The sequence below is a fragment of the Camelus bactrianus genome, chromosome 2 (genome assembly GCF_048773025.1).
Source record: "Camelus bactrianus isolate YW-2024 breed Bactrian camel chromosome 2, ASM4877302v1, whole genome shotgun sequence".
Classification (NCBI taxonomy): Eukaryota; Metazoa; Chordata; class Mammalia; order Artiodactyla; family Camelidae; genus Camelus; species Camelus bactrianus.
Window position 1 is genome coordinate 18,515,114 of NC_133540.1, and position 24,605 is coordinate 18,539,718.

Consider the following 24,605-nt stretch of genomic DNA (forward strand, 5'->3'; position numbering starts at 1 on the left):
ACGGCTCGCGAGACCCGAGGTCTAGCCCTGGGACCGTGGCCGCCAGGCTCGGAGCCCCGCGCGCGCGACGCCTCCTGGGCGGTGCGGGGCTCGCGGTGCGGGGCGGGGGCGGGGATGGGGGCGCGCGCCGGCCGCCCGCCGCGAGCCGCGCACGCGCGCCGGGGACCGCCTGCCCCTCTCTGGGGCTCGGGGCTGTGTGTGTGAGTGTGTGTGTGTGTGTGTGTGTGTGTGTGTGTGTGTGTGTGTGTGTGTGTATGTGTGCGCGCGCGCGCGTGTGGAGAGGGGAGAGGGAAGAGCGCGCGCGAGGGTGAGTGTGTGAGCGCATGGGAGGGGAGCTGAACATCCGAGGCGCGGGGACCACAGCGGCAGCCCTGCTGAAAACTGCGTCCAGCCAGTCCTCCGGACTTCGGAGCAGGGACCCGGCGTAGGGCAGCGGCACCCACCCGCAGGACCTGGGAGATAGGCATTCTTCTGCCTCCACTTCAGGGTTTTAGCAGTTTGGTGCTCAATTGCTGTCTCAAAATGCAGAGGATCTAATTTGCCGAGGAAAACGGCCAAAGAAGGAAGAGGAGGAAAAGGAAACAGAAAAAAAGGGTATTTTGTGGATGCTCTACTTTTCTTGGAAATGCAAAAGATTATGCATATATCTGTCCTCCTTTCTCCTGTTTTATGGGGACTGATTTTTGGTGTCTCTTCTAACAGCATACAGATAGGTAGGTACCCTTTGTGCTCTGCTTTTGAATTGTGCATAATTTGGTGGTAATCTTTGTTCACTGTGGACAAATTAATTCATGTCATGTAGACTTATGTCATACCTTGACTGCATTCCAGATTTAAACTGCCTAGAATATACATGTTTTTCTTAGGATGAAGCAAGGCAAAAGACTATGCCTTTGACATAACAGAGGAAAAGGTCTTCTCATTTCTGACCCCCCTCCCCCAATTTTTTCCATTCTACCTTAACGGCTTTTCCCCGTTTGTTCAGATTCTCTAGGAGTCTGAATGCAAAGCTTGTGATTACTAGGAAAGGATAGCGTTTCTGGCCACCCACCGTGCCCTGAGACTTCTCCGTGTCCTGACCCCTGGTCTACTGTTTGGATGTTCGCCCCCCCGCTGCCCGGGTCGGCTGATGTGTTTATTCGGCCTATTAGCGTGAATCAGGGACTCCCCGGCAGTCGGGCTCCAGCAGGCTCCCTCCTTCCCCTTCCGGCACTGACACCGTTCTGCTTGGTGTTTGTTCTTTGCAGGGGGGCTGTTTCCCAGGGGCGCCGATCAGGAATACAGTGCATTTCGGGTAGGGATGGTTCAGTTTTCCACTTCGGAGTTCAGGCTGACACCCCACATCGACAATTTGGAGGTAGCAAACAGCTTCGCAGTCACCAATGCTTGTAAGTAATGAATATGCATGCCCTTTCGGGCCGTCCGCTGAAAGCCGGCGAGTGTGAGTGCGGGCCGGTGTGTGTGTGTGTATGTGTGTTTCTGCGTGTCAGCGTGTGGGTGTAGTGACTGCACACGCGCGTGCGTGTGACGGCAGAGGGAGAAAGTGGCTGCAACCTCGGAGACCCCCGCTGGCTGGGGGTGGGGAGAGGAAGCGAAAGGCATTGAAGAGTGTGCGCACTGGGGGCGGGGGTGGGGATGCTGGAGCGGGGGGTTGCGCTTCCTTAGGTTCCGTGGGTTCTAGATTAGCTCGAGTCTTCCAGAGAAGCCCCCCGCCCCTGCGTGCCGGATGGCACCCTGCCCACGGAGAACACGGGGTCCCTGGGGCGCGCCGTCGGGCTCTGGGTAGATCCCACCGGGAATTGCTGATCCCAGCCGCCTGCGGCCGGGAATTTAAATCTGCAGGCCCCTCTCCGGGTCACTCTGCGGACCTGCGCGAGCCCTGGATCTCCGCCAAGACCCGCCAAGTTGTAGCCGTGGGTCTGGAGTTGGGCTCTCGGCCGTTACATAAGGCCCACTGAGGGGCGCGGCGCGGTTACGCAGGCCGGGGCGGGCAGGGGTCGGGGGTGCAGGGAGCGCGGTCCTTCCTCGCTGCTCTGGAGCTTCGGGCCAAGTTGCAGGACGATTCTGCCCTGGGCGCCGCGGGCGGCTGGCTCCCCGGCTGGGGCGCTTTGTTACCCTGTCGCGGGGCTCCGGCGGAGGCGGCGGGAGGAGGAGGACCCGAAAGCAGAGGGATGCGCCGAGTTTGGAATCGGGAGAAGTCGCCCATCAGCCATTTTAGTCTTGGCAGCTCTGCGTGTTAGTCCTAGCACTGCCTAGGGCACGCCGCGAAACTCCATCTAGGCTTCAGAGTAATAGGATCCAACCAATTAAGTCTCCAAATGGTTCAATGGAGAGGCCGGCGGGCCCCGGTCCAGGCGCTGCCACCCCCGCGCCGGCGTGGGCAGTGCGGCCGCAGCCGCCGGACCCTCCAGCCCTCTTGCCGGCAGCTGCCATCATTTCCTGCCGACCGAGTTGGGGTGACTCTTTCCTGATTTGAGGTTCTCAGTGTTAATTTCATAGTTGGCAATTTCGAGGTGGGGGGCGGTTTGCAGATGGCTCCCCTCCCGCTGTGGTTGGAACGTGAAGGAGTCAGCGGAAAATTACCACCGAAAAAGCCCGACCGCAGCGTCCCCAAGTTAGACAAATACTGGTGGTTGTCATCGCACTTCCCCGGGTCATATATTACCCTTAATCATGTAGTCCATGGATTAGCTTGATTGTGGTCTCAGGGACATCAGTCCTTTTGTAACTGCTGTCAACCGGATGAATGAAAGAATCAAACAATTTTCTTCGCCTGGTAGAACAGAGGTTGTTATTATGGTCATATGAGATGCTCAGAATTCGATGGTTGAAAAAGAACCTATTTAAGAAGATTTCAGTGCTGTATGTTTTCTTCACATGTTGATACCAAGTGGGAAAAGAAACTGGGGATGATGGGGTGGAGAGACAGAGAGAGAGAGACAGACTTAAGTGGATTTGCAGCTTTAAAAAAATCTCCATGAAAGAATATAAGAATGTCTTGGAAAATTTTAATATATATACATATATGTAAGGAAACAAGTAGCTTCATATTTGAAGGCCTTTATACTTGACCTATTTACCTACTGGATTTAGATTATTCACTTGATTCCATATCAGGTTTCCAGTTTGTTTTTTCACCTGAATTAGGAGTATGACATACATTTGTGCTAAGTATCTGACTGTATGTAATTGTATACTAGTGTGAAAATGCTTTGGAAAGGGATGCACGAACCTAAAACGATGATTATTGGAAGGATGTAGATTTTAAAAACAAGGTGAGAGTAATTGACAGATGTATTTTTTGAGAATGGCCAGTGATGGAGAAATCCCCTCACTGGTTAAAGTACCACAGGGGCCTGGCAGGGAGCAGCTCAGACACAGCTACTGGCTGAAATGAGTATCCTTTCACTCCAAATGCTGAATGGCTGTGCTGGGGCTTTGTAAAGACTAAAGATTATGGCCAGTTTAGGTTAGGAGACTAGTTTAGGTCCTCAGTCCCAATATTTTTGAATAATTTACTTTTAATATAAATCTTTATTGAAATAAGATATGCAGACAGGAAATGTACCTCTTTCAAACACGTATAAATCCATGCATTTCTACAGAATGAATACATCCATCTAATAAGGCATGGATTTCATTAAAAAAAAAAAACACACGCACACACAATTTAATTTGCTTGACCACAATTCTGGGAAAACGGGAAAATCAAGTCTTCATTTTGCACATATTTTTCTCAGAAAATGGAGCTGAAATAAGAAGTTGCATGTCTACAGATCCCCAAATTACTCCTCCTTGTAGTATTCTATATGGCACTAAAGCAAATTGTGGTGAGGAATCGAATGCATTTTCAAGTTTCTGACATGGGAGTTCTGAACTATGGCCTCTGCAACTCCCGTGTTGTAAGTCATCTTACTGATCGCTGAAGGGAACTGGTGAGGCCCTGAGACTCATCCTAGAGAATATTCTGGAGTTGACATTTTAATTCATTGACTGGACACATCACTTCGTGTGTGTGTGTGTGTGTGTGTGTGTGTGTCTGGCTCAGTTTCTTCCTTCCTTTAGGAATTTCACAATCTAGAGTTTGTAAAATGAAATGGAGAGTTCGTAAACCATTTCTTTTTTTTTTTCTACCAAGAGCAATAGAAAATGTAAAATTAGTTTAACTCTTTTCAGAGAGAGAGAGATGCTTATATAAACTGCCATCACAAAGTCAGCAGTCACAGATGAATGGCAGTTTTGACTGTCACATTTGTGACGATGAGTTTTGGTCACTTCAGTCCTGCTCAAGATTTTTCTGCAATGCTCAGCCCCTGTTTTCTTGCCTTTTCGGTCAGGGGTTGGGGGGAATCCATGGTTTTTTCCTTTATGAAGTAGAAGCAGCAGCATCCAATATGTTGAGAGCAGAAACCAAAACGACGTTGGTTACCTCCAGAAATCTAAGGAATTCTACTCCTTAGCTCCGGTATTAAAAGGTGATCATCCATCGGCATCATAAAGTACCTCCCGCTTCCTCCCAGTTGAACCATAAAAATCGTATAGGGTTAAATTTAGATATTAAGAAAGTAGAGCTATAAACCTTAATTCTATGATTTCAAACTAGAAGAGATACTAGTTTTCAAATTTAACTGTATTCCTGAGATGGGGGAGTTATTTGGAAACAACTTGCTGGAAAGACCCAGCGGCAAGGGTTAAGGTTATGCAAAGGGAATGCAGCCATTATATTCTGAACTGGGTAAAATGACTATAGGCATGGAGCTGAGATAATGGCAGGACCTCCTTGTTCCCATCTGTTTCCATGGGTACCTGAGGAAATAGACAGATTTCCCATTTCTTTCTTTCTTCCTCTTCCCCCTCCTCCACAAGGCTGTTCAGACCTGACTTTAATATGACAAAATCCATAGAACAAGAGAAATACATACCTAAGACTAGCATCTGATGTGCTTCAACAGCTAAAGCCAGTGATGGGCTTGCAAATTCCTTCCTCCCTTCCTCCCCAGCCCTCTTCAGTATTTGCCTCCAGTTGTGTGGTTGTCACAGAATACATGAATGCTTTTCCCATAGTAATTCCTTTTTTCTGATCTTTTCCCTCCACGCTCTTTCAAATCGTTTCCAAATCCTTGTTGCGTTGATGGCCTTCTCTGTGCCCTGGCCACTATGTCTTGTCTAAGAACTTCAGTCCGAGGATGCGAAGATACTCCAGTGGTTTTTCTACAAAAGCAGTTTATGACAGTAACAGAATGTTTGTGAAATTAATCAATTTGATATTGACCTATGTGTGTACAACACATATATATATATAGTTCAACAAAATCAACAGCAGGTTTTAGGAAAATTCTAAACACTTTTACATTCTAAAAAGTTTTAAACTTTCGTGCTATGCTCATTATTTAAGCTCGTTAAAATAAAGCTGTCTGAAAGGGCTGTGGACCTGGGTATTTGATCACGTAGGTTTGGGAATTAAACGTATTAAATATTAAACGTCCTCTTCAAAATTTTTCCTGTTCCTTTTTGTGCATGACTTTGACAAAGAGCTGTTAGTCTCTTTAGAAATAATTTTATATTTAATTTCATAAAAAATAAATTTACAAAAATATTAAATTTAAAGGAACAGTAGATAAAAATCTACTTTTTCTCGAAGCCAGCAGATGGAGATGTTGGAGAAAATACTGTTCTTTCATAAAACTGTTGCGCATATGAATAGCTTTTGAAACAGTGTAAACATGTTTATTTAGAGAAATTGAAAAAAATATAAATGGCATCTATTTTGCAAAGATTCACTTAAAATGCTGTCTTTCAAAAATAATTCCCAGTGGCTTTTAAGAAGAGTACCTTTGCTTTTATTTTTAAAATAGTTTATCTTAAATGTCCTTGTGAATTTGCTTCATAAAGAAATTCAGGAACAGCATTGATTATAAACGTTCTTGGAAGAGAGAATTCTAAAAATATATTTTTTTTTCGGCTTTTTAACCTTGATTCTTCAGATTATCTTTTAAGGTATATTCTTATCCCTGAATTTTAGTCATGAATTATTGAAATTGTATATCTGTGTTCATCAAATTAATTGATACTTACTAAACCTTTTTTATTACACTTTGCATGAATTCGACTGCGTGTGTGTGGTTTTAAATTGTGAGTAGTTGTAGATTGGCTGGGCTATCGTGTTTTGTCGTTTTGTTGAGGCATTTACAAAAGCTTGGAGTTACCTACTTTAATATATGCAAAAGTTTCGTAAAACCGGAATCAACCTGGATGCTGTTAAGCGATCATGAGAATTCATGCTGTGAAGAAACCCAAGAACACATGTACCAGGACACAATCTCTTACAATGTGGGGTACGAATCCTCAGTTATCATCAACTGGAGGTTACAAAGAGTGAAACAGCTCTTTATACGGCAGAATAATTAATTTGTCATTGGCCTTTTTAGAGTTAAGCTTTCAGACTTCATGTGTCACAAGAGAATTCAAGAAAACTAATACACAACACTAAATGGAAATCAAAGAATGGGGTTGGTTGAAATATTCTGTTTAGGATATGAGAAACTAAGCATTTACATAAAAATTACTGTGTGAAACTGTGGAAGCTTAGAATTAATAGGATTTTATTCCTATACTATTCCTTTTTGAGGTCTTGCTGGTTTCAGTCAGCTGATCAGGTGGTGGGGAGCATTTCGCATTCATGTCAAGCTTTAAAATTGGTAGGGTCACTGTGCGGGGACATCCTGATCGCAGAATGCAGATCCATGCCAGAGCCCAGGTCCTCTCAGAATCTCCTCCAGTAACACTTAACACACGTTCAAACTTCCTTGAGCCCTGACAAGTTTCAGGAAGGCTATAGAAGACCAGTTGTTTCCTGTTATGATTGACTTTTCAAGGAGTGTGGGTTTTTTTTTCCTCCTCTTCCTCTTTTCCCTTGGGGGGAAAAAAGTCAATAGAAGTGCTTAATCTGCAGAGCAAATGCTATTACAGGAAATAAACCTAAATTGAAATAGACTTTTTTTTTTTAAAGTGAGCAGAGGCTATATTACACAGAGCAAAAACCTTGTAAGTTCTCCAGACACAATTAAAATATTAGTCTTTTTCTTATGACAATTTTCATTCAGAATTTCTGAGGTTGTCTCTAATGATCTGAATGACTAATGGCCAAATGTCTTAAATTACTTGCCTCTTCAATACAATAGGAAAATTAGTTGTTGAATTCTAAGTTAAAAATCTGAAAATCCCCCCCAATTTCAAAATTTTCAAACACTAAAATGTTTTTCAAAGCAGATTTCACTAATTTGGGGGAAAAAAAAGGATGGTGTTCTTACAGTGGTGTCTGTTGGTAGTTGAATGCCTGGTTTTTTTTGGTACTATTCAAAGTAATTTGTCATTTTTTTATACTTTTAATTTATAGAATGAAAACGTTTAAAAATTCACATGGAAAATGAAAACGTGCCTTTCTTAAAGGTAGAATCATGCCTCTGTTGGCTTTGTATCCTTCAGGGTTATTTACCTAATCAGCAGATTTAATATTATAGCAGCATTTCCTGTTACAGAATTAAGCTTTTTAAAGTCAGAATGTTGCGCTCACTCTACAGTTAGATTTCAGATGAAACAGTTTACTTGGTATCTGCCTCAGCTCCTATTTCGACAGAGGTGTGATACATGTTTCACTTTCATCCATGAGACAGATGTGTTCAAAGCTATTACCTTTAACCCGACTTTGCTGTATGTTAAAATGATCTGCTAACATACATATGTTAGACGGTGCAGAAGGCATGTTGCAGGTGGTTGGAATACAGGACCTGGTCCTCAGGGCTCTGACAGAGGTGAATGACTAATATATAGTTTAAGGTTAAAGACGATTTTAAAATTTAGAGTCTTAAGTTTATACTGTATAGCACAGGTAACTATATTTGATATCTTGTAGTAGCTTACAGTGGGAAAGAATATGAAAACAAATATATGTACATTCATATATGATTGAAGCATTGTGCTGTACACCAGAAATGGACACAACACTATAAACTGACTATACTTAAATTAAAAAAAGAAGTAAAAATATTTTGTGCTTTGACATTTATAAGAATCTTTAACTGAATAGAACAGATAGATTGGGGGGAGGGAGCTCATTACAGGAAGGGAATTATGGGAAGGTAGTTTCTTAGGTGGTTTATTTTTCATTTCTTTTACAGTTTCTCAAATGACATAGACCCCTCATGATTTTACTATTTAGATTGTTACTCAGAATTTTACTTTATAGTTTTATATAGTTTATTTATGGATATGTTATGTTAAGATCTACATGTTTTCCTGATTAGTTTAGTATTTAAAATATGAGCGCAAACTGGATGGAGTTGAGAAATGCCTGAATTCTAATTTGTCTTTCATACTTTGAATAGGGCATCACATTTCTATGGAGCTATTTACCCTTCGTGTAAAATTAATTTCAAACTATAAATACTACAGAATTCACTTATTTTATGCTGGTCTGATACTTCCACTGTGATCGAATTTCAGTGAACCTTGGAAGATACCCATTGAATGCAAATATTTTTAGTTTAATCTTTATAAAAACCCAATGATATTGATGGAAGTGATAGAAATATGTTTATAGAAACTGAGCATACTCCGTGCTAATTCCTCATCTCTGTAACAGACTATGGCCTTAGTCAGTGATTTCTAACTTCAGCATAAAATTAAGTGAAACTCATGTTACGTAATTTCATATAAAAAAAGGTTTCCTCAACCCATAAACCTCTTGGCTTTGCACCCAAATACTATTCTCTTTCAGATTTAGTACTCATTCTACAATTTCTCTAGCATTAGTATTTGGTCTACTGTGGTCAGTCAGCAATGTGATTATGTATTTCTTGTTACTTTTGCAAGAATAAATGGCTAGTGTGAGCATTTTGAAATAATTATTTTTCAGGCCAAAAGGAAAAAAAGAAAATTTCTTTGTAGCAGCTTGAAATTTACAAGATTTCTTAAAGTGTGGAAAGGGGACCTTGGACAAGTAGGAAAAACTCCAAGAGGCAGCGTAACTTGGTGTCCTGGGCAGGGGAGGAGGAGGAATTTGGAACTGGGAATTTCTTGTCTTTTTTCTTTTCTTTCTGTGTAAGCTTCCGATTGACTTGGTGTTTGGTTAGTTCGCACAGGCACGGTCAGGCTTCTCCACTAGCACTGAGCTCCTGTCAAACAGTGAATTCTTATCATAATACTACTTCAGACACATATTTCTATTAACTACTTCTGGGGGAAACCAGAAGGAAAAGAGACATTCTGGATTCCTCATAGGCAGATATACCAATTTCAGGCCCTTTGTTGTTTTGGGTTGGTAAAAAAAAAGACCTTCATGGTATAATTATGAGCTTAACATATTGACTGAAAAGTCTTGGGACACATTGTAGATAAAAACATGTCATATGGAACCCACTACTAGAATTCGAGTTTATGAGAGTCACAATAAGCTTTATCTCCTGCTCGGAGTTCCTGAGATGTAGCAACTCCAGAACTGCTGATAACAGCTTCCCCGACTTATCAGGAGAACGCAGAAAAATTTGTCTTTTAGTTTATGTTATCTGGTGGGGACACAGTTTACCTCTTTCACATTTAGATAATGGTTTTAACAATCTGAGACATATTTTAAAATACGTTAGTATGTCTTACAGGAGTATTTCACAGAATTAATGATGCTTCTCGAACCATATATAAGTTTATTTGTCATTAAAGTTAATTATGCAAACAATTATTACAGGGCAATTTGGGACTGAAATGAGTAGCTCGTCTGAAGATTAAAAGGTAGAGGGGGGTCCGTTTACTTAATTTGTTGGAGAACACTGTCACAGACGTTTTAGTGGTACTGATTTGGGACATTTTGAATGTATTCCTGAAGGCATTCACGTGAGCTATTTATTGTGAATTGCAGATTTTAAAGGGACCGTCTGTTTTCAACAATCCCGCTATCACAGAAGTAGCTCCTGCAATTCCACAGCAGAAGGAGGCTTCCTCTAAAAAAAAAAAAAAAAAAAAAAACTCTCTCCTCCTCACAAGCACTTGGCAAAGAAAGTTCTGGAAGCGACGATCTCTAGGGGTGGTTGGCAACGTGTGCGCGCTAGTTTTTCTTGGAAGACAGATTTCAGTTTAGGGAATGATTTTTTTCTCTACTCATGCCTTCTCTTGTGTCAGGGAGGAATGGAAAGACTTCAGTCTTGTTTTTAGTTTATGCATGAAATGGAGCTACTGAGATGCAACATTCCCAAGCGCTTTCCCAGTGTACAGCTTGATCTGTTTTACCCGTTTCTTAGTTCTCACTAGTTTACAGTGTTGTTACTAATTTACATCTGGAGAGGACATTTTAGGAACAGAGGCAATGATTAAGAGAAGATATCAAGGACATTTAAAAACATTTCTTAAATTGTTTTTGCTTTTTTGGGGGGGTTTGGGGAATTAGGCTTATTTATTTATTTTTAGAGGAGGTACTGGGGATTGAACATAGGAACTCATGCACGTTAAGCGTGTGCTGTACCACAGAGACACACCCTCCCCTCAGAGAGGATGTCAAGGAGCTAGAGAGTTTTGGTATTTTGATGGGAAGCACTGAAAATCCTGATCTTTTTCTCTTGGAAGACAGACAAGTCAAGAATTTTCATTTTATTTTATTTTTAAACATTTTTTATTGAGTTACAGTCATTTTACAATGTTGTGTCAAATTCCAGTGTAGAGCACAATTTTTTTAGTTGTACATGAACATACATATATTCATTGTCACATTTTTTTCCACTGTGAGCCACCACAAGATCTTGTATACATTTCCCTGTGCTATACAGTATAATCTTATTTATCTATTCTGCATATGCCTGTCAGTATCTACAAATTTTGAAATCCCAGGGAATTTTCATTTTAGTGATAAACATGGGAGTGTTTAAAAAATGTTTGCGTCTTTGCAGTTTGCAGCCCCGATGTCTTGGGACACAGAATAGCATTCCTTATGAGTCAGAACGTGGAATGGAATCCTGGTCCTAATATTAATGTGTGACACTGGACAAGTTGTTTAACGTGGCTCCACCTTTGTAAAAGGGAGTCACACCTTATAGGATGGTTTTGAAGAGACGCATAGGCATAAAACTCTGTGCACTGTGTTAGGTACATCTAGGTGCTTGGAGACGAGTGGACTTTTATCACCTTCTGTGCTGGGATCTTGGGATAATTTGGATAAGCATTTGCCACAGGAGGCAGGAGGACAAAGAAGAATGCATTTCTCATTTCTCGTTGGAATCTTTTTCTGCTGTTTTGTCTACAAGGGCTGGACTGTTTGGTGACCAAGAAGGGACTAACCCAGTAAACCACATAAGCCACTTAAAGATACGTGTAGTGCACTACCTTATGAGACTGGTCTTTCAAAGCTGGGATGCTGAAACTGGAGCGTTTCTCCATCTCTTCCTTCATCCCATATCACTTACACCAGGATGTTCAGCAGCGTGGAACTCTTCCATCCCCTGTGAACATAATTAAGATCTCTCCACACATTGTCCAACTGTGCACATTATAGATTCCTCGTGGTTTACCTCACTTGATTAACTAAATTATATTTATTTAAATGAAAAGTAGACAAAGAGAACACAAAGGCAAATAAGGGTTTGAATGTGATTCAAAACTGTATGATACAATGCAGGTTTCTTCCTCTTTGTAGGATGAGGCTGTTTCCTCATGCTGTCTGATACTGTTATTAGGGGCTTAAATGAGAAAATAAATGCCTTGGTTCATTTGTCATAATTGATCCAAATATTCCCTTTTCCCTATAACTCAGCCCTTTACCAGGGACTGAACAGCATGCTCGGAGCAAAGGAGGAGAGTAAAATGAAAATTCTTGCCTTCAGAGAGCCTATATCTCTGCCCGCTTTATATTGATGGATAACTTTTATCTTTTCAGAACGCGTCCTAGCTCTTTGGTCTTCCCTGTAGCTCTGTAAAGCTTATAGGATAAATGGAATGATGATTATACCCGTTCTCAGATGGGAAAACAGAAATGTAGGTGAATTGCTCTAAGCTACTGTGAGACCTGTGGAGGACCTTCTAGAAAACCAGTCTGCTGCCCCCTGGGTCAGAGGTTTTCGCCAGCATCCAGGTGGGTATGATGCAGCCAGTACATTGGTTTGGAATTCTGGCTGCCACGTGCACGGATTGTGTGACTTTGTGTGTGTCAGTTAAACTTGCTAATCCTGTTTCCTCCTCTGTAAAATGGGGGTCATTTTCATACCCGCCTCCTAACGTAATTGTCAGATTTAGATGAGAATTGTTGCCTTGTATAATATAGTGATTAATGTTGCTAATTTCAGTGGTTTCCAATCCCCCTGAGTGCCTATTAATTACCTACACTTTTAGCTGCGTGGAGGAGGACACAGTGGCTAAGAGGAGCTGACAGTTCTCTACGTCATTTTCAAATGAATAAGGTTCTTTCATACAACCATTCGAGCTCAGACTAGAGAATAGGGTTTATTCTGTTATCATTTTAGGATACTGGTGAGTTTTTAATGATCCCCCAAGCCCTCTATTCAACAGATAAACAGTAAGAACTGAAAATCACGTGTAAGTTAACAAAATGTAGGTTCTGGTTAGCATGAGGTGTGAACATCTGGACTGTTCGGTCACCCCTCCCACCATCAGGATCTATGAGGGCGGCTGTTTCTTGTGAAGAGGGTGATGTTATACATGGGACAGGTTCCTTGTGACTGCTCCAGCTTCTTCCCTGTAGACCAGTTGTCTGCATCTTATTGCTGGTCCCTAGGCCCTCTGTCATCTTCCTTGACAGTTCCTTCCTCAGCACGAATAAGGGAGGCTCTTTTGGCCCGTCCCTTGCCTGTTAGGTCTCAAGATTGAAAAATGTTCAAATAATTACTTGTCCAGAGATTACTTCCTTTGGACACTGGAGAAACACTTTTATTTTTTAAGGGGGAGGTAATTAGGTTTATTTATTTATTTTAATGAAGGTACTGGGGATTGAACCCAGGACCTCGTGCATGCTAAGCATGTGCTCTACCACTGAGCTCTACCCTACCCCCTGGAGAGACACTTTTTGGGGAGATGAGATCACTGATCATGAGTCAAAATACTTCATTTAGAATGACAATCTCCATGTCCATCCATGTTGCTGCAAATGGCATTATTTTATTCTTTTTTATGGCTGAGTAGTGTTCCATTATATAAATATACCACATCTATTTTATCTAATCGTCTGTCAGTGGACATTTAGGTTGGCTCCATGTCTTGGGTATTGTAAGCAGTGTTGCTGTGAACATTGCGGTGCATGTATCTTTGTTTAGGTTCCCTCTGGGTGTATGGCCAGGAGTAGGATTGACACAACATTGAAAACTGACTATATTTCAATTAAAAAAAAAAATATATATATATATATACACAAAAAAAATAAGGAAGTATCGTGAATAAGCTCAATTTTTTCTTAGTTTATGAACAGTTCACTCCCTCATTCTGTGATGACTTTTGTTCGTCTTATGCTCCTTCACATTGCAGTGAACAGCAGCATGGCTGCTCTTTAATGGAGTGTGGCGAGAACTGGGTCACAATGACTCTTTGAAAGCAAATCCATCTATTTACAAGATAGTGTTATATTGGTGACTTTGGATTTGGGCCTGAAGTAGAAAACATGGGAAAAACTCAAATGCTTGTCTTCAGAATGCTTCTGTCTACGATGTCTGTGTGCATCAAAAACTATCACAAGATCTTCTTTCTTCACCTCCTTCCTCAGACTCTTAGGATTCATCTGTTTAAAGCCAGTCTCTTAGGTAATGTCTCAGGTGACAAAGAACAAGAGAAGTTTCTGTGTTGGAAATTATTTATGAGTGCAGAAGTTTTTTAGGGGGTCAAAAGTAGCAGTTAATCTGGGTCAGTGACGTGCTTTCTTATTATTTTAGAATGTGTAGTGTAGTCATTGTTTCTAGAGCATTTATAAATATCATCCTGTATCTTGGAACTCGATTTGAATCAAAGTGTCTTCAGAGCAGACATGGTGGTTCCCAAAATTATGAAGAAAATATAAAAGCTGAAAAATTGTTGTCTTGCATACTGATGTAGAATATATTGTTGAAAAATGGGACAGCTAAATGAGGAACTAGTGATATTAACAGTGATGTGAATTATAGATCTTTCAAAAACAATTTTAATTTTAATTTTTGAATCAGATTTGGAGATGATGATTTATATTTTATTTCGCAAGTTTTCCTTTTTTTTTTTTTCGTTTCTCTGCCAAAGGCTCTTCAATTCAGTTTGAGATAGCATAGACTACTGAAATTGCTGGATAGTCTTTATAAATTAATTTCATGCAACTATATAATTTAATTATTATAAATACTATTTTATCTTGTTACTGAAGAAACAAGTTGCAGGTTTTACAATAATATGTTGCATAAAATACTAAAAATGTTGATGCATGTAGTTATTTTGAATAATCCAGAAGACATTCACACCTTGCTAATTCTCTTGTAATGTTAAAACAGATTTTATATAATCTAAACTTGGAGTATTTTAACAGTTTGAAAATTTCAGGTGACAAAATCTTGATTATCTGAAAAAAATTGATTCAGTTTTAACACATATTAAAATATAAATTAATGGAAATATTCACAATAGCATTTGGGTGTTGTGAGTGATTTAAAACTTAAAACATGCAAAAATTAGAATTTAGATTCTTAAAGTTTATATTTTGAAGTTTAAACATTATGACAGAAGTAACTCACACATATGGTGATTTTTAAACACTGTAAAAGAGGATGTAATAAATACTATCTATGTCTTTCCTCCTCCAATCCCACTTTTCTCGGATAATCACCAGCAGTGGTTCCTGGAAATGCTAGCATCCTGTACTCAGTGTTCTTTCTGTGTCTTAAGGGGCTCGGAGACCTCTTTTATCTGCACAGAGAGTGTCCCGTGCTTCTGTCTTTACTGCCTGCTGTTCTGTTGTCATTCAGCCCTTTGGTGATGACTGTTTCCATCTTTCCCCGACTGTCTTAATCATGTCTGCAAGTGGGTTTGCAGAATCGATTTCTATGAGTGGAATAACCGAGTCAAAGATGTTTGCAGTTAAAATGTTGCTAAATATTCAAAACGGATCTATTGATTTACATTCCTACCCAGAGTGTGTGTGTGCCTGTTCTCACGTACTCGCATTAGCGATGGGTGATGTTCACCTTTTTTAGGCTTTGCTACTGCTGTTTCACTGCTGAAACTTACAGTGATGAGCATCGACTGAAGTCAAGTGTTTCTCACCACGTTATCTGCATTTCTCTGTGTGTGTGTGTGTGTGTGTGTGTGCGCGCGCTCACGGACCTGGCCTTGCCCAGTTTTCTCTTGGGTTGTGGGTCTATTACTTACTGATACAACATACATGAAAGTAACATGGATACAACATACGTGAAAGTAACATGGATACAACATGTGTGAAAGTAACACACATGTCACGTGGTGTAGCTGTTTTACCCAGACTTTGTTTTTCTTTTAACCTGTTCGTGATTTTCTAGACTCCTGATTTCTGTTCATACTTTTTAAGAATACATATAGTCTTTTCTTCCAGCTTTATTGAGGTATAATTGGCAAATAAAACTGTAATACATTTAAAGTATACAATGTAATGATTTGAATTACGTATCCATTCTGAAAGGATTTCTACAATTGAGTTACTTAACACATCTATCGCCTCACCTATTTACTTCTTTGGGGGAGAGAATATATTTTGGAAAGATTAATTTTCTTAAATTTCAGTTCTACAATACAGCATTATTAGCGATATTCATCATGTTATACATTAGATCTCATGTCTTATTCCTCTTGTAACTGAAAGCTTTTGTACACTTTTGTGAACCTTTTTCCATTTCCCCCACTCTCCAGCCCCTGGCAAGCATCATTCTAGTCTGTTTTTAATGAGTTCAATTTTTTGTTTGTTTGTTTAGATTCCATATATAAGTGACAGCATGATGTATTTGTCTTTCTCTTACTAAGAATACATATATTCTTAAATTTTCTTTAGTCAGCTTCAGAAATTGCATATTTTATTTCTTCAAGATTTTTGTGCCTTGCTCAGGAAGACTTCCTGTTCCAGGTTGTTTAAAGAAAGAAAACATCCTTTGGTTTAATACCCATCCTATTTTGGCTTCATGATTCAAAATGAATCTTTGATTCATCTGGATTTTGGGGGGATAAACACTAAAGTCAGGATATAGCTGCTGCTGCTTCTTCTTCTTCTTTTCTTTCACAAGGTTAGCCTGAGTTCACAGCATGGACATTTTTTTTCCTCCTTGATTTGAAATGGCACAAGATCTTTTTCTTGTATAAATAGTTCCTTAAGGATTTCAAGACAAACAGGGAATTTACACAGAAAATGAAATAAACAAGATTAAAACTCTATTACAGGCAATACAGGCAAAGGAATGCAAAGTTCTGCAAGACACTTGTTTCCCAAAAATGCTGTTGCTATAAAAAATTGCTTCTGTACCACTGTGGTCTCAGATCAATAAAGGAGGACGTTAGACCTGACTGTTCACTGAGCCCAGAGGGATAAATGAAGATTTTGTTATGTTTTTGGCTTGCGTCACGGCCTCATATCACTTAAATGGACTGCTGGTTTTACATATTTATAACTCATGTCAAGGTTTAAGTCATAGGTTATGATTATGACTTGGTTTCGAACGTCACTTTGAACTTGACTCTGTAGCAATCCCTATGTTCACAGATGGAATGTTACAGCCAGAGACTGCAGTCCACACGCACTAAACAAAGGTAAAGAATTCAGATGCTTGTGGTTTGATTAACTAACGTATAGTTTTATCCTCAATTTAAAAAATAGTTTAAAAAAAGTCAAATATCAAGCTGTTTAAGTTATACATCTGATTTAAACTGGAGTACTAAATAAAATGCCAAAATGTTACTCTCATCAGTAAATACTTCCACTTTGTTTTATGGTATATAACAGGCACTGTGTATTTTTGGCCCAACATCAAGGAATTTATAAATCTTTAATAACTACATTTTGTGAAACCCTGAACTTAATGTGACCTTAAAGTGCAGTTTCTAACACATGGCCTTTCCACGATCATTAAAATGGAAAGATTTTTCACTTGCAAGATAACAGTTTTATAAAATGGATTTCATTCAGTTTCTTTAAGACTCTGGTCATCTCTTTACACTTTAATATCTTTTGGGGAAAAGAAAAATTTTACCCGGGTGAAAATCAAAAATCCATATCCATAGAATTGCAGGATGAATTTTTTATGCCAGTACTTTAAACGAATTAAATATTTTGCAAATATTGGCTTAGTCTCACTTCTAACTCCACTCCTAAAGGCGGAGGAAAGGAAGAAAAAGCCACTGATGCCCGTGCCCCAGAGAAGCTGAGGTACCACTAACAGGTATACGTGATGCAGCTCTGGCCTCACGGTGGAGCGGGACGGCTGGGCTCTGCGCACACAGATTTTTCAGAGAGTCTTCCCGGAGCACAGACCTTGCTCTCTCTCAAGGGATGCCTTCTGTTTTCCTGTTGCCATCCTTTGACTTCTATCTAATTATAAAGGTCATAATCATTTTTTTGTTTTGATTTCAGACCTCAGAGTTTGAATTAGTTTGCCATCTGCTTTTAATTTTCTTTGGCAAATTCAGATTCAAAAACAGTCTTTAATTGAATTTCTCTCTTTTTTCTGTTCATTTTTATTTATTTCTAAGTTTTTTCAAGGCACCTGTACATCATAATGTTTCTCAGGTGAATCTCATACATGACACGTTTATTTATGTATTATGTTTTTTTCAGTTTTCAGTTTTATCAGGTAGAATTGTTACAATCTGACTGCACATGTACAATATATTGCCTGTAAATACATATACACAATATACTGCACATATTTTTAAATTTACATATATGTACTTTTCATTGTTTCTAAGAACGTTTAGAGCTTTAGCTTTTTAAACTTACATAATTATCAAAGGAATAAAGCCAACCACAAAATAAGAATTAATTCAGAAAGATACATACACCCTGCTATTAACAGCAACGTTATTTATAATTGCCAAGATAGGGAAGCATCCTAAGTGCACATTAGGAGATGAATAAAGAAGATGCAGCAGATATGTGTAAATGGAATACAGCTCACCCATAAGAAAGAAGGATATTTTGCCATTTGCAGCCCTTCACTCACTTTATTTATTATGTTTTCAATTGGACACATTTATTTAAATATTCCTCCAAAATCAATATAAAAACTTTCTGAAGCTCTGATTGGAATATTTTCCTAATTATTAAAGTAACCTAATAAGGTAAACGACACAGAAGAAAATAAAGTTCATTGCTAATTTTACCCAAGAAACAACCCCTTGTTAGGATTTATCAGTGTTCTTTTGTACATAATGTTATACTGAAACATTTCTGGATGGCGGTAAAGCCACTCATAAACTTAATTTTCATGGCTTCATAATATTTGTCCCCTAGCTTAATTAACTATCTCCTATCTTTGCAGATTTTGTTTGGAACCTCCTTTTATCCATTATAAAATACTGCTGCAAATGAAAATCTTCTGGGTAGAGATTTCCCCTTATTTCTGATGACTGACGTGTTATTATTGGATAAAAGGCCATGAGATATTCAGTGAAGTATTTCGGATACACACTGAGGAAATCCACACCAATTGACAGTCCTGTCAACAATCTGTGAAACGTGTCACCTCACAGACCTCAGCATCGTTGTTACTGTTTTTAAACGTCCTTGTCTATTTCACCCCTGAAGGATCCCTTTTGTTACACAAAGTCCGTTTTCGTGTTTATTGCACAGTTATGTTTCTCTTTTCACACATTGTGTATTACAGTCTTGTACCCAGTTTTCATGGCCATCTTGGTATTTTTTTCCTGATGAATCACATGAGTTATTTATTCAGTTTCACTGTGTCAGATGGAGATGGGGCCAGGGAGTGGCCCATCCAGCAGTTACTTTCTCTGGCCAGGACAATGACCAGCCACCCGAGGTTCCCTGTCGGTTAGTGCTGCTCACGTGGCCATGTCCAGCTTCCAGGATGGAGACAGTATTCCCTGTGTTCACAGGAGGAGAACTGTGTGTCGGAGATTAGTGATGTCTGCAAGAGATAAGGCCCCTTTGCCAATCAAAACCCATTTTTTTGCCTTAGTTTATTACCGTCCCTTTAAATTTTGTAGAGGATTATTTTTTAAAGTATTGTTTCAGAGATGTTTGTTTTTGGCATTTTCCCCTCCGATATATCTGCACAAGTTTGAATCTTCTGATAACACAGAGAAACAAATGGAAAACAGTGCCCTTACTGACTCCCAGTCTCTCTTCCTAGAGCTGACCACAGTTAACCATTCCTGTACATTCTTGTGGTTAACTCTATGTCAGTAACGTAATCATATGATTCATTTTACATTTCTCTGTTTTCATTATAGTTTGTATTAATACACTCCAAGCCATATTTCTCATTTCAACAATTATAAATATTCTCTTCCGAGTGCCTACCTTATGGGTTGATATCATCAAATCACGATTGAGAGCATTTACATTCTACTCTGTGCTTATAATTGGTCTCATGTACGTAATCTTTGCATATGAGTTTAGTCTAAAAGGTGAATGTTCATGAGTATTCTTTACATAATCATCCGTAGCTCATTTGACTGTTTTTCAGTTCAGGGCTTTTCTTCTTCCCTGGAGATTCCTGAATTTCTTCTTGTCCGATGTGGCCTTATTGTATCTGCAGGCTGTTACTCTCGTGAATCTGGTTCATGAATTCGAGTTTTCCAGACACTTCCTCCCGTGTTCCTCCTGCAAAGCTGGACTGACTGCTCTGTGCCCCTGACATCCTGGGATGTTACCGTCTTCTGTGGTCCACCATACACGTTTCTAATTCTCAGCTTATTTCTTCATATGCTAAATCCATTTTTCTTTATCATTTACAGTAAATTATTTTAAAACAATTTTCTTACAATAATAAAACTTCATAACTTCATTCTCTATATTTACATTTATCTATACATACATATACCTATATACACACATACATAGATACATGTAGATCATACATACTTACATGTAGACCTACAAAGCCTTGCTGGGTATTGATTTCTAGGAAAAAAATCACATTTTCTCAGAGCTCCAAAGGAATTCTACCAATCTCCTATTACCACGTGTTGTTAAGAAGTCTAACTCTTGTTCCTTTGGGTTCATTCTTTCTTCTTTGGAAGCTTTCAGGAATTTCTTTATCTTCAATCTCCTAAAACTTCCACAGTGACGTGCCTAAAGGGGCTTTTATTTCCCCATCATCCTCAACATTCAATTTGAAAGCAGACTCTCCTTTAAGACCCGGGGGGTTCTTAGCTGTTATGATTTAGAGGATTTTTCCTTCTCTATTTTCTTTATTATTTCTTTCTAGACAGCTGTTTAGTTCACTCCTGCTCCTATTTAGAATTTATTTAATGTAATATAAGCATGTGAAAGTAGGGCATTCATCAAATTTCTCCATGAAACTGTACTTTTAAACATCATTTTACGACTCTGAGGCAATTAAAGTAAATTACATAGCACTTGTTTAGCTAAAGAGAACACTAACCCATTCTGAGATCGTCTTGGACAGTAATAATGCTTGACCAAACACCTGCCTTTCCCTTCCTACCCATTGCGTGGCTGTTGGAAAACATTGCTTTTGTGGAATTTTGAAAGCCATAGAGAATCACTGGAATAAGAGAAACACATTTGTAAATGAGGAGAACAGCTGAGCAGGAAAACGTGAGTGATGACATAAATAATATTAGACATTTGGTCTGTGTGTTCCACATTACTGTTCTTACTTCATCTTATATTTATTCATAAGTTGCTTTTCTTTCCTCTTTGCAGCAGCTCTGTAAAACCCATCCACAACTGACCCTTGTATTGCATGTTCTACATCCACAGATTCAGCCAACCACAGGTTGAAAATATTTGGGGAAAAAAATTCCAGTAAGTTCCAAAGAGCGACACCTGACTTTGCCTTGCGTGGGCAATGATTTACATAGCATTTGCATTGCATTAAGTATTATACGTAATCTAGACATGATTTAAAGTGTATGGGAGGATGTGCTTAGGTTTTATGTAAATGCTACACCATTTTATATACAGGACTTGAGCATCCTCGGATTTTGGTATCCGAGGAGGTCCTAGAACCACTTCCCCCCAGACACTGGGGGACGACTGTATTCACATCTTTCATCTTTGCCATCGCTTTCTTTTGGGAGAGTCTGTCCTTCTGTTGGCAGCATAATGGAATTTTTCTACCTCTTTGATGGTTCATCTTAGACATAATGGCTTTTGAATTTTGAATATAACGATCACGATAATCTTCATGTCAAGAATCTTAACTCTAAAAAGCAGGCAGGTTAAGGCTTCAGCCGTGTTTTACCAGCTACACCACTAAATGATCAAAGAGGGTACCCAGCAGAAAAAATATTAAGTACTCGATAGAAGAAAGAGAGCCCTGGAGATTAGGGGTTTTATTTTTTGCCGTTAACTTTTCCTCGTCCCTCTCCTTGTTGATAATGGAGATCACTAGCCTAGAAAAAGTAAAGGACAGCTCAAGAGGTATCCGAGGAAAGGGTACATTTCTGGCTGGGAGAAGGTGCAGTTCACTAGAGAATATTTTTTCCGATGAAATTCCGGAAGAGCGATTTGAACGCTTTCTGATGATAGCGGCACTGGTGAGATTCCTGGTCTCACATGACGCTTCAGGAGAATTTACTACTTTCTTCCACAAAAGTACGGCTGATTGTCACAAGTCACGCAGTTGTGTTCTTTAAAGTTGACGCTGAGATCGCTGAATTAGCCGACACTGACAGTTGCTCCTGGGGTGTGTATGAGCCTTCGGGCACACCATTTTCCTCAACTGATCAACCCATGACTTTGTTTGACGTGTGTTTTTGGTTCAGACGCCTTTTTAACGTGTAGTGTTGCTCTCACACTAGGGAACACAAGACTTCAGCGCCACGCATGGGAGCCATCTGGAACAGCAAAATCACAAACGGAAAGCACAAAGATGCAAACACAAACAAACAAAAACCCACCTCGCCACTAAGTGCACTGGGGAAGGGATGCTTATTTCCAGTAGGAGAGCACGCGGGCGCTGTCACCTCCTTGAGTAACAAGTGTATTGGCGACCTCTCTGTACGTCCGTGGACGTCGCAGAGGCACTGCGAGTATCGGCTAGTATTTACAAATACATTTCAGCGAGTGGGCGAGTTTGCAAACACAGAATTCGCGGATATTGAGAACTGACTGCATTTGTTTGATTGGAGGCAGCTTTGGGCGACTCCAATAGCTCTTTTTCTACCTTCGCCCTCTGCCGGAACCGAAAGGGTTTCATCTGGCTTTGAAATGTCCCTGATTACCTAAGCTGATAAAGCGCCTTAGAGTTGAAAGGGTAAGAAAGTGACATCTCTTACTCTGCTGAAGAAGTTGAAAGGAAAGGAAAATGCTTATTCCTGTAAATTCAACTTCACGGCAGCACGGCTGAAGGACAAAGCATCTTCTTTTATTTTTCTTTCTTTAATAAATGTCCCCTAAATGAGAAAACTCTAAAGCACTGAAGGGCATTAAGCGCCTTTGAAGTGGCAAAGAAGCAGTCATTCATCGCCCCTGCAGCGGCAGAATCTGAAAAGTTTATAAGGAGGGTAGGGTTGCTAGGGCGAGAGGAGGGGCAGGCATGGGCACGCGCGCCGACTCCACGGGGTGCGGGGCTGGGCTCTGTCTTTGGAGGCGGTGGTCACAGGACTCTATGTAGTTGTCAGAACTCATAGATGTAAACCAAAGAAAAGAGATTTTTTTTTTTTTTCTGGATGGCTACTTAAAGATAAACCTAAGAAAATAGAAACAAAGACAAAGAAAAAAAGAGGTCTTTGCGGGGCTCAGCCACGTGTACCGTCCAGATGGCCTCAGCCCCGCATCACTCTCTGAAGGCTGCATCCTTGAAGGGCTTCCGGGCAGAAGGTACCATCCAAGGACGGAGGCCCAGCCGATGGTCAAGTCCTCTTGGGGGTCTTCTTCAAGGGGCCCAGGGAAGCCTGAGGAGCACAGACCTGTGGTCACTATCAGGCAGAAAGGCGGGACGCAGCCTGGAAGGTGAGCAGGGAGCTGGCAAATGAGGGCTTGCGGGAGGCAAAGCTCACGTCCTCGGAAGCCCTGCTCAGCAGCGCGTTTTCGTTTGCGCATCTTTAAGATACACACGTACCTCAGAGCGGAAGTAAACAAAACAAGGCAAGGAGATCTTAGCCCTCTACCTTCTTAGCATCACGAGAGCAAATGTCTGACAAGCTATTCCCTAGGAGGGTGCAAGCTCTGTTTCCACACTCGCAGAACCGTTTTGGGATCATAGAAGGCTTCCTGTCTTTTTTTTTTGGGGGGGGGGTCGGGGATAGGGGGTGTCACCTGTTCAGTATGAATAGAAATGGCCCAAGAAATGTCTTAGGCTCAGTTCTTACCCCGACAGGGACTTGTGGTCATTGTGTTGTGAATTCGTTTGTGTAAATGAGGCCAGTGATGCTGTCATTAAATCAAAATCAGGACCTTCAAACTTTGTCCCTTATTCGGTGCAGACTATTTTCTGAATGTTGCCCCTGCTGTCTTTAGCTTCCATCGTGAGACACAGGAGGTCAGGGGCAGTCGGCCTGGGCTGGGTATCCCCGTGTCTGTCTTCAGCTCCAAGGTTGAGGCAGGGTCCCTTGCTGGCTGTAAGGATGAAGTTTCCCCTTGGAGCCAGGTCACTGGCTGCGTGAATTGCCTCTACTCTGGATGCCAGCGTGGAGAGAAAGGTGGAATTTAATTTGCTGCATTTTTGATCTGTCTTCATTGCCTTGACCAAAATGTGATCTTTGGTAGGAAAAAATAGCTACTCAAAAACACATGGCATCAGAAAGATGGTCAGTTTCCTAAAAGTTTATATTATGCCCAATTTATTTCTCAAATGGACAAAACCAGGCATCCACACAGAAAATGGTGTATTTTGATTTGCATTTCTCTGATAAGGTATCACCTCACACCAGTCAGAATGGCCATCATTAAAAGTCCACAAATGATAAATGCTGGAGGTGGTGTGGAGAAAAGGGAACCCTCCTACTCTGCTGGTGGGAATGCAGTTTGGTGCAACCACTGTGGAGAACAGTACAGAGATTCCTTAAGAAACTGAAAATAGACTTACCATATGATCCAGCAATCCCACTCCTGAGCACATATCTGGAGGAAACTCTGATTCAAAAAGACACGTGCACCCCAGTGTCCATAGCAGCTGAACAATAACCAAGATATGGAAAGAACCTAAATGTCCATCGACAGATGACTGAATAAAGAAGTTGTGGTTTATTTATACAATGTATTACTACTCAGCCATGAAAAGTAATAAAATAATGCTATTTGCAGCAACATAGATGGACCTGGAGATTGTCATTCTAAGTGAAGTAAATCAGACAGAGAAAGAAAAATACCATTTGATATCACTTATATATGGCATCTGAAAAAAGACACAAATGGACTTATTTACAAAACAGAAACAGACTTACAGACATAGAAAACACACTTAGGATTGCCAGAGGGGAAAAGCGGTGGG

The 24,605-nt window shown here is 40.3% G+C and overlaps 1 protein-coding gene across 4 annotated transcripts in view; it reads left to right on the forward strand.

Annotated features, from left to right (window-relative positions):
* The first annotated feature begins 209 nt into the window (after nucleotides 1-209).
* The window catches only part of GRIA2 (glutamate ionotropic receptor AMPA type subunit 2), a 141,024-nt gene continuing 116,628 nt past the window's right edge, over nucleotides 210-24,605 (forward strand). For 2 of the 4 annotated variants that reach the window (XR_006725076.2, XM_010955488.3), the window contains exons 1-2: nucleotides 214-713; nucleotides 1,248-1,388. Coding sequence is in view for 2 of the 4 variants with exons in the window: in XM_010955488.3 (XP_010953790.1) it covers nucleotides 626-713; nucleotides 1,248-1,388 (229 nt within the window). In the remaining 2 variants the exon portion in view is untranslated. Of the gene's footprint in view, nucleotides 714-1,247; nucleotides 1,389-24,605 lie in introns of all 4 variants that reach the window. The other 2 variants (XM_045517056.2, XR_006725077.2) reach the window with 2 other exon arrangements.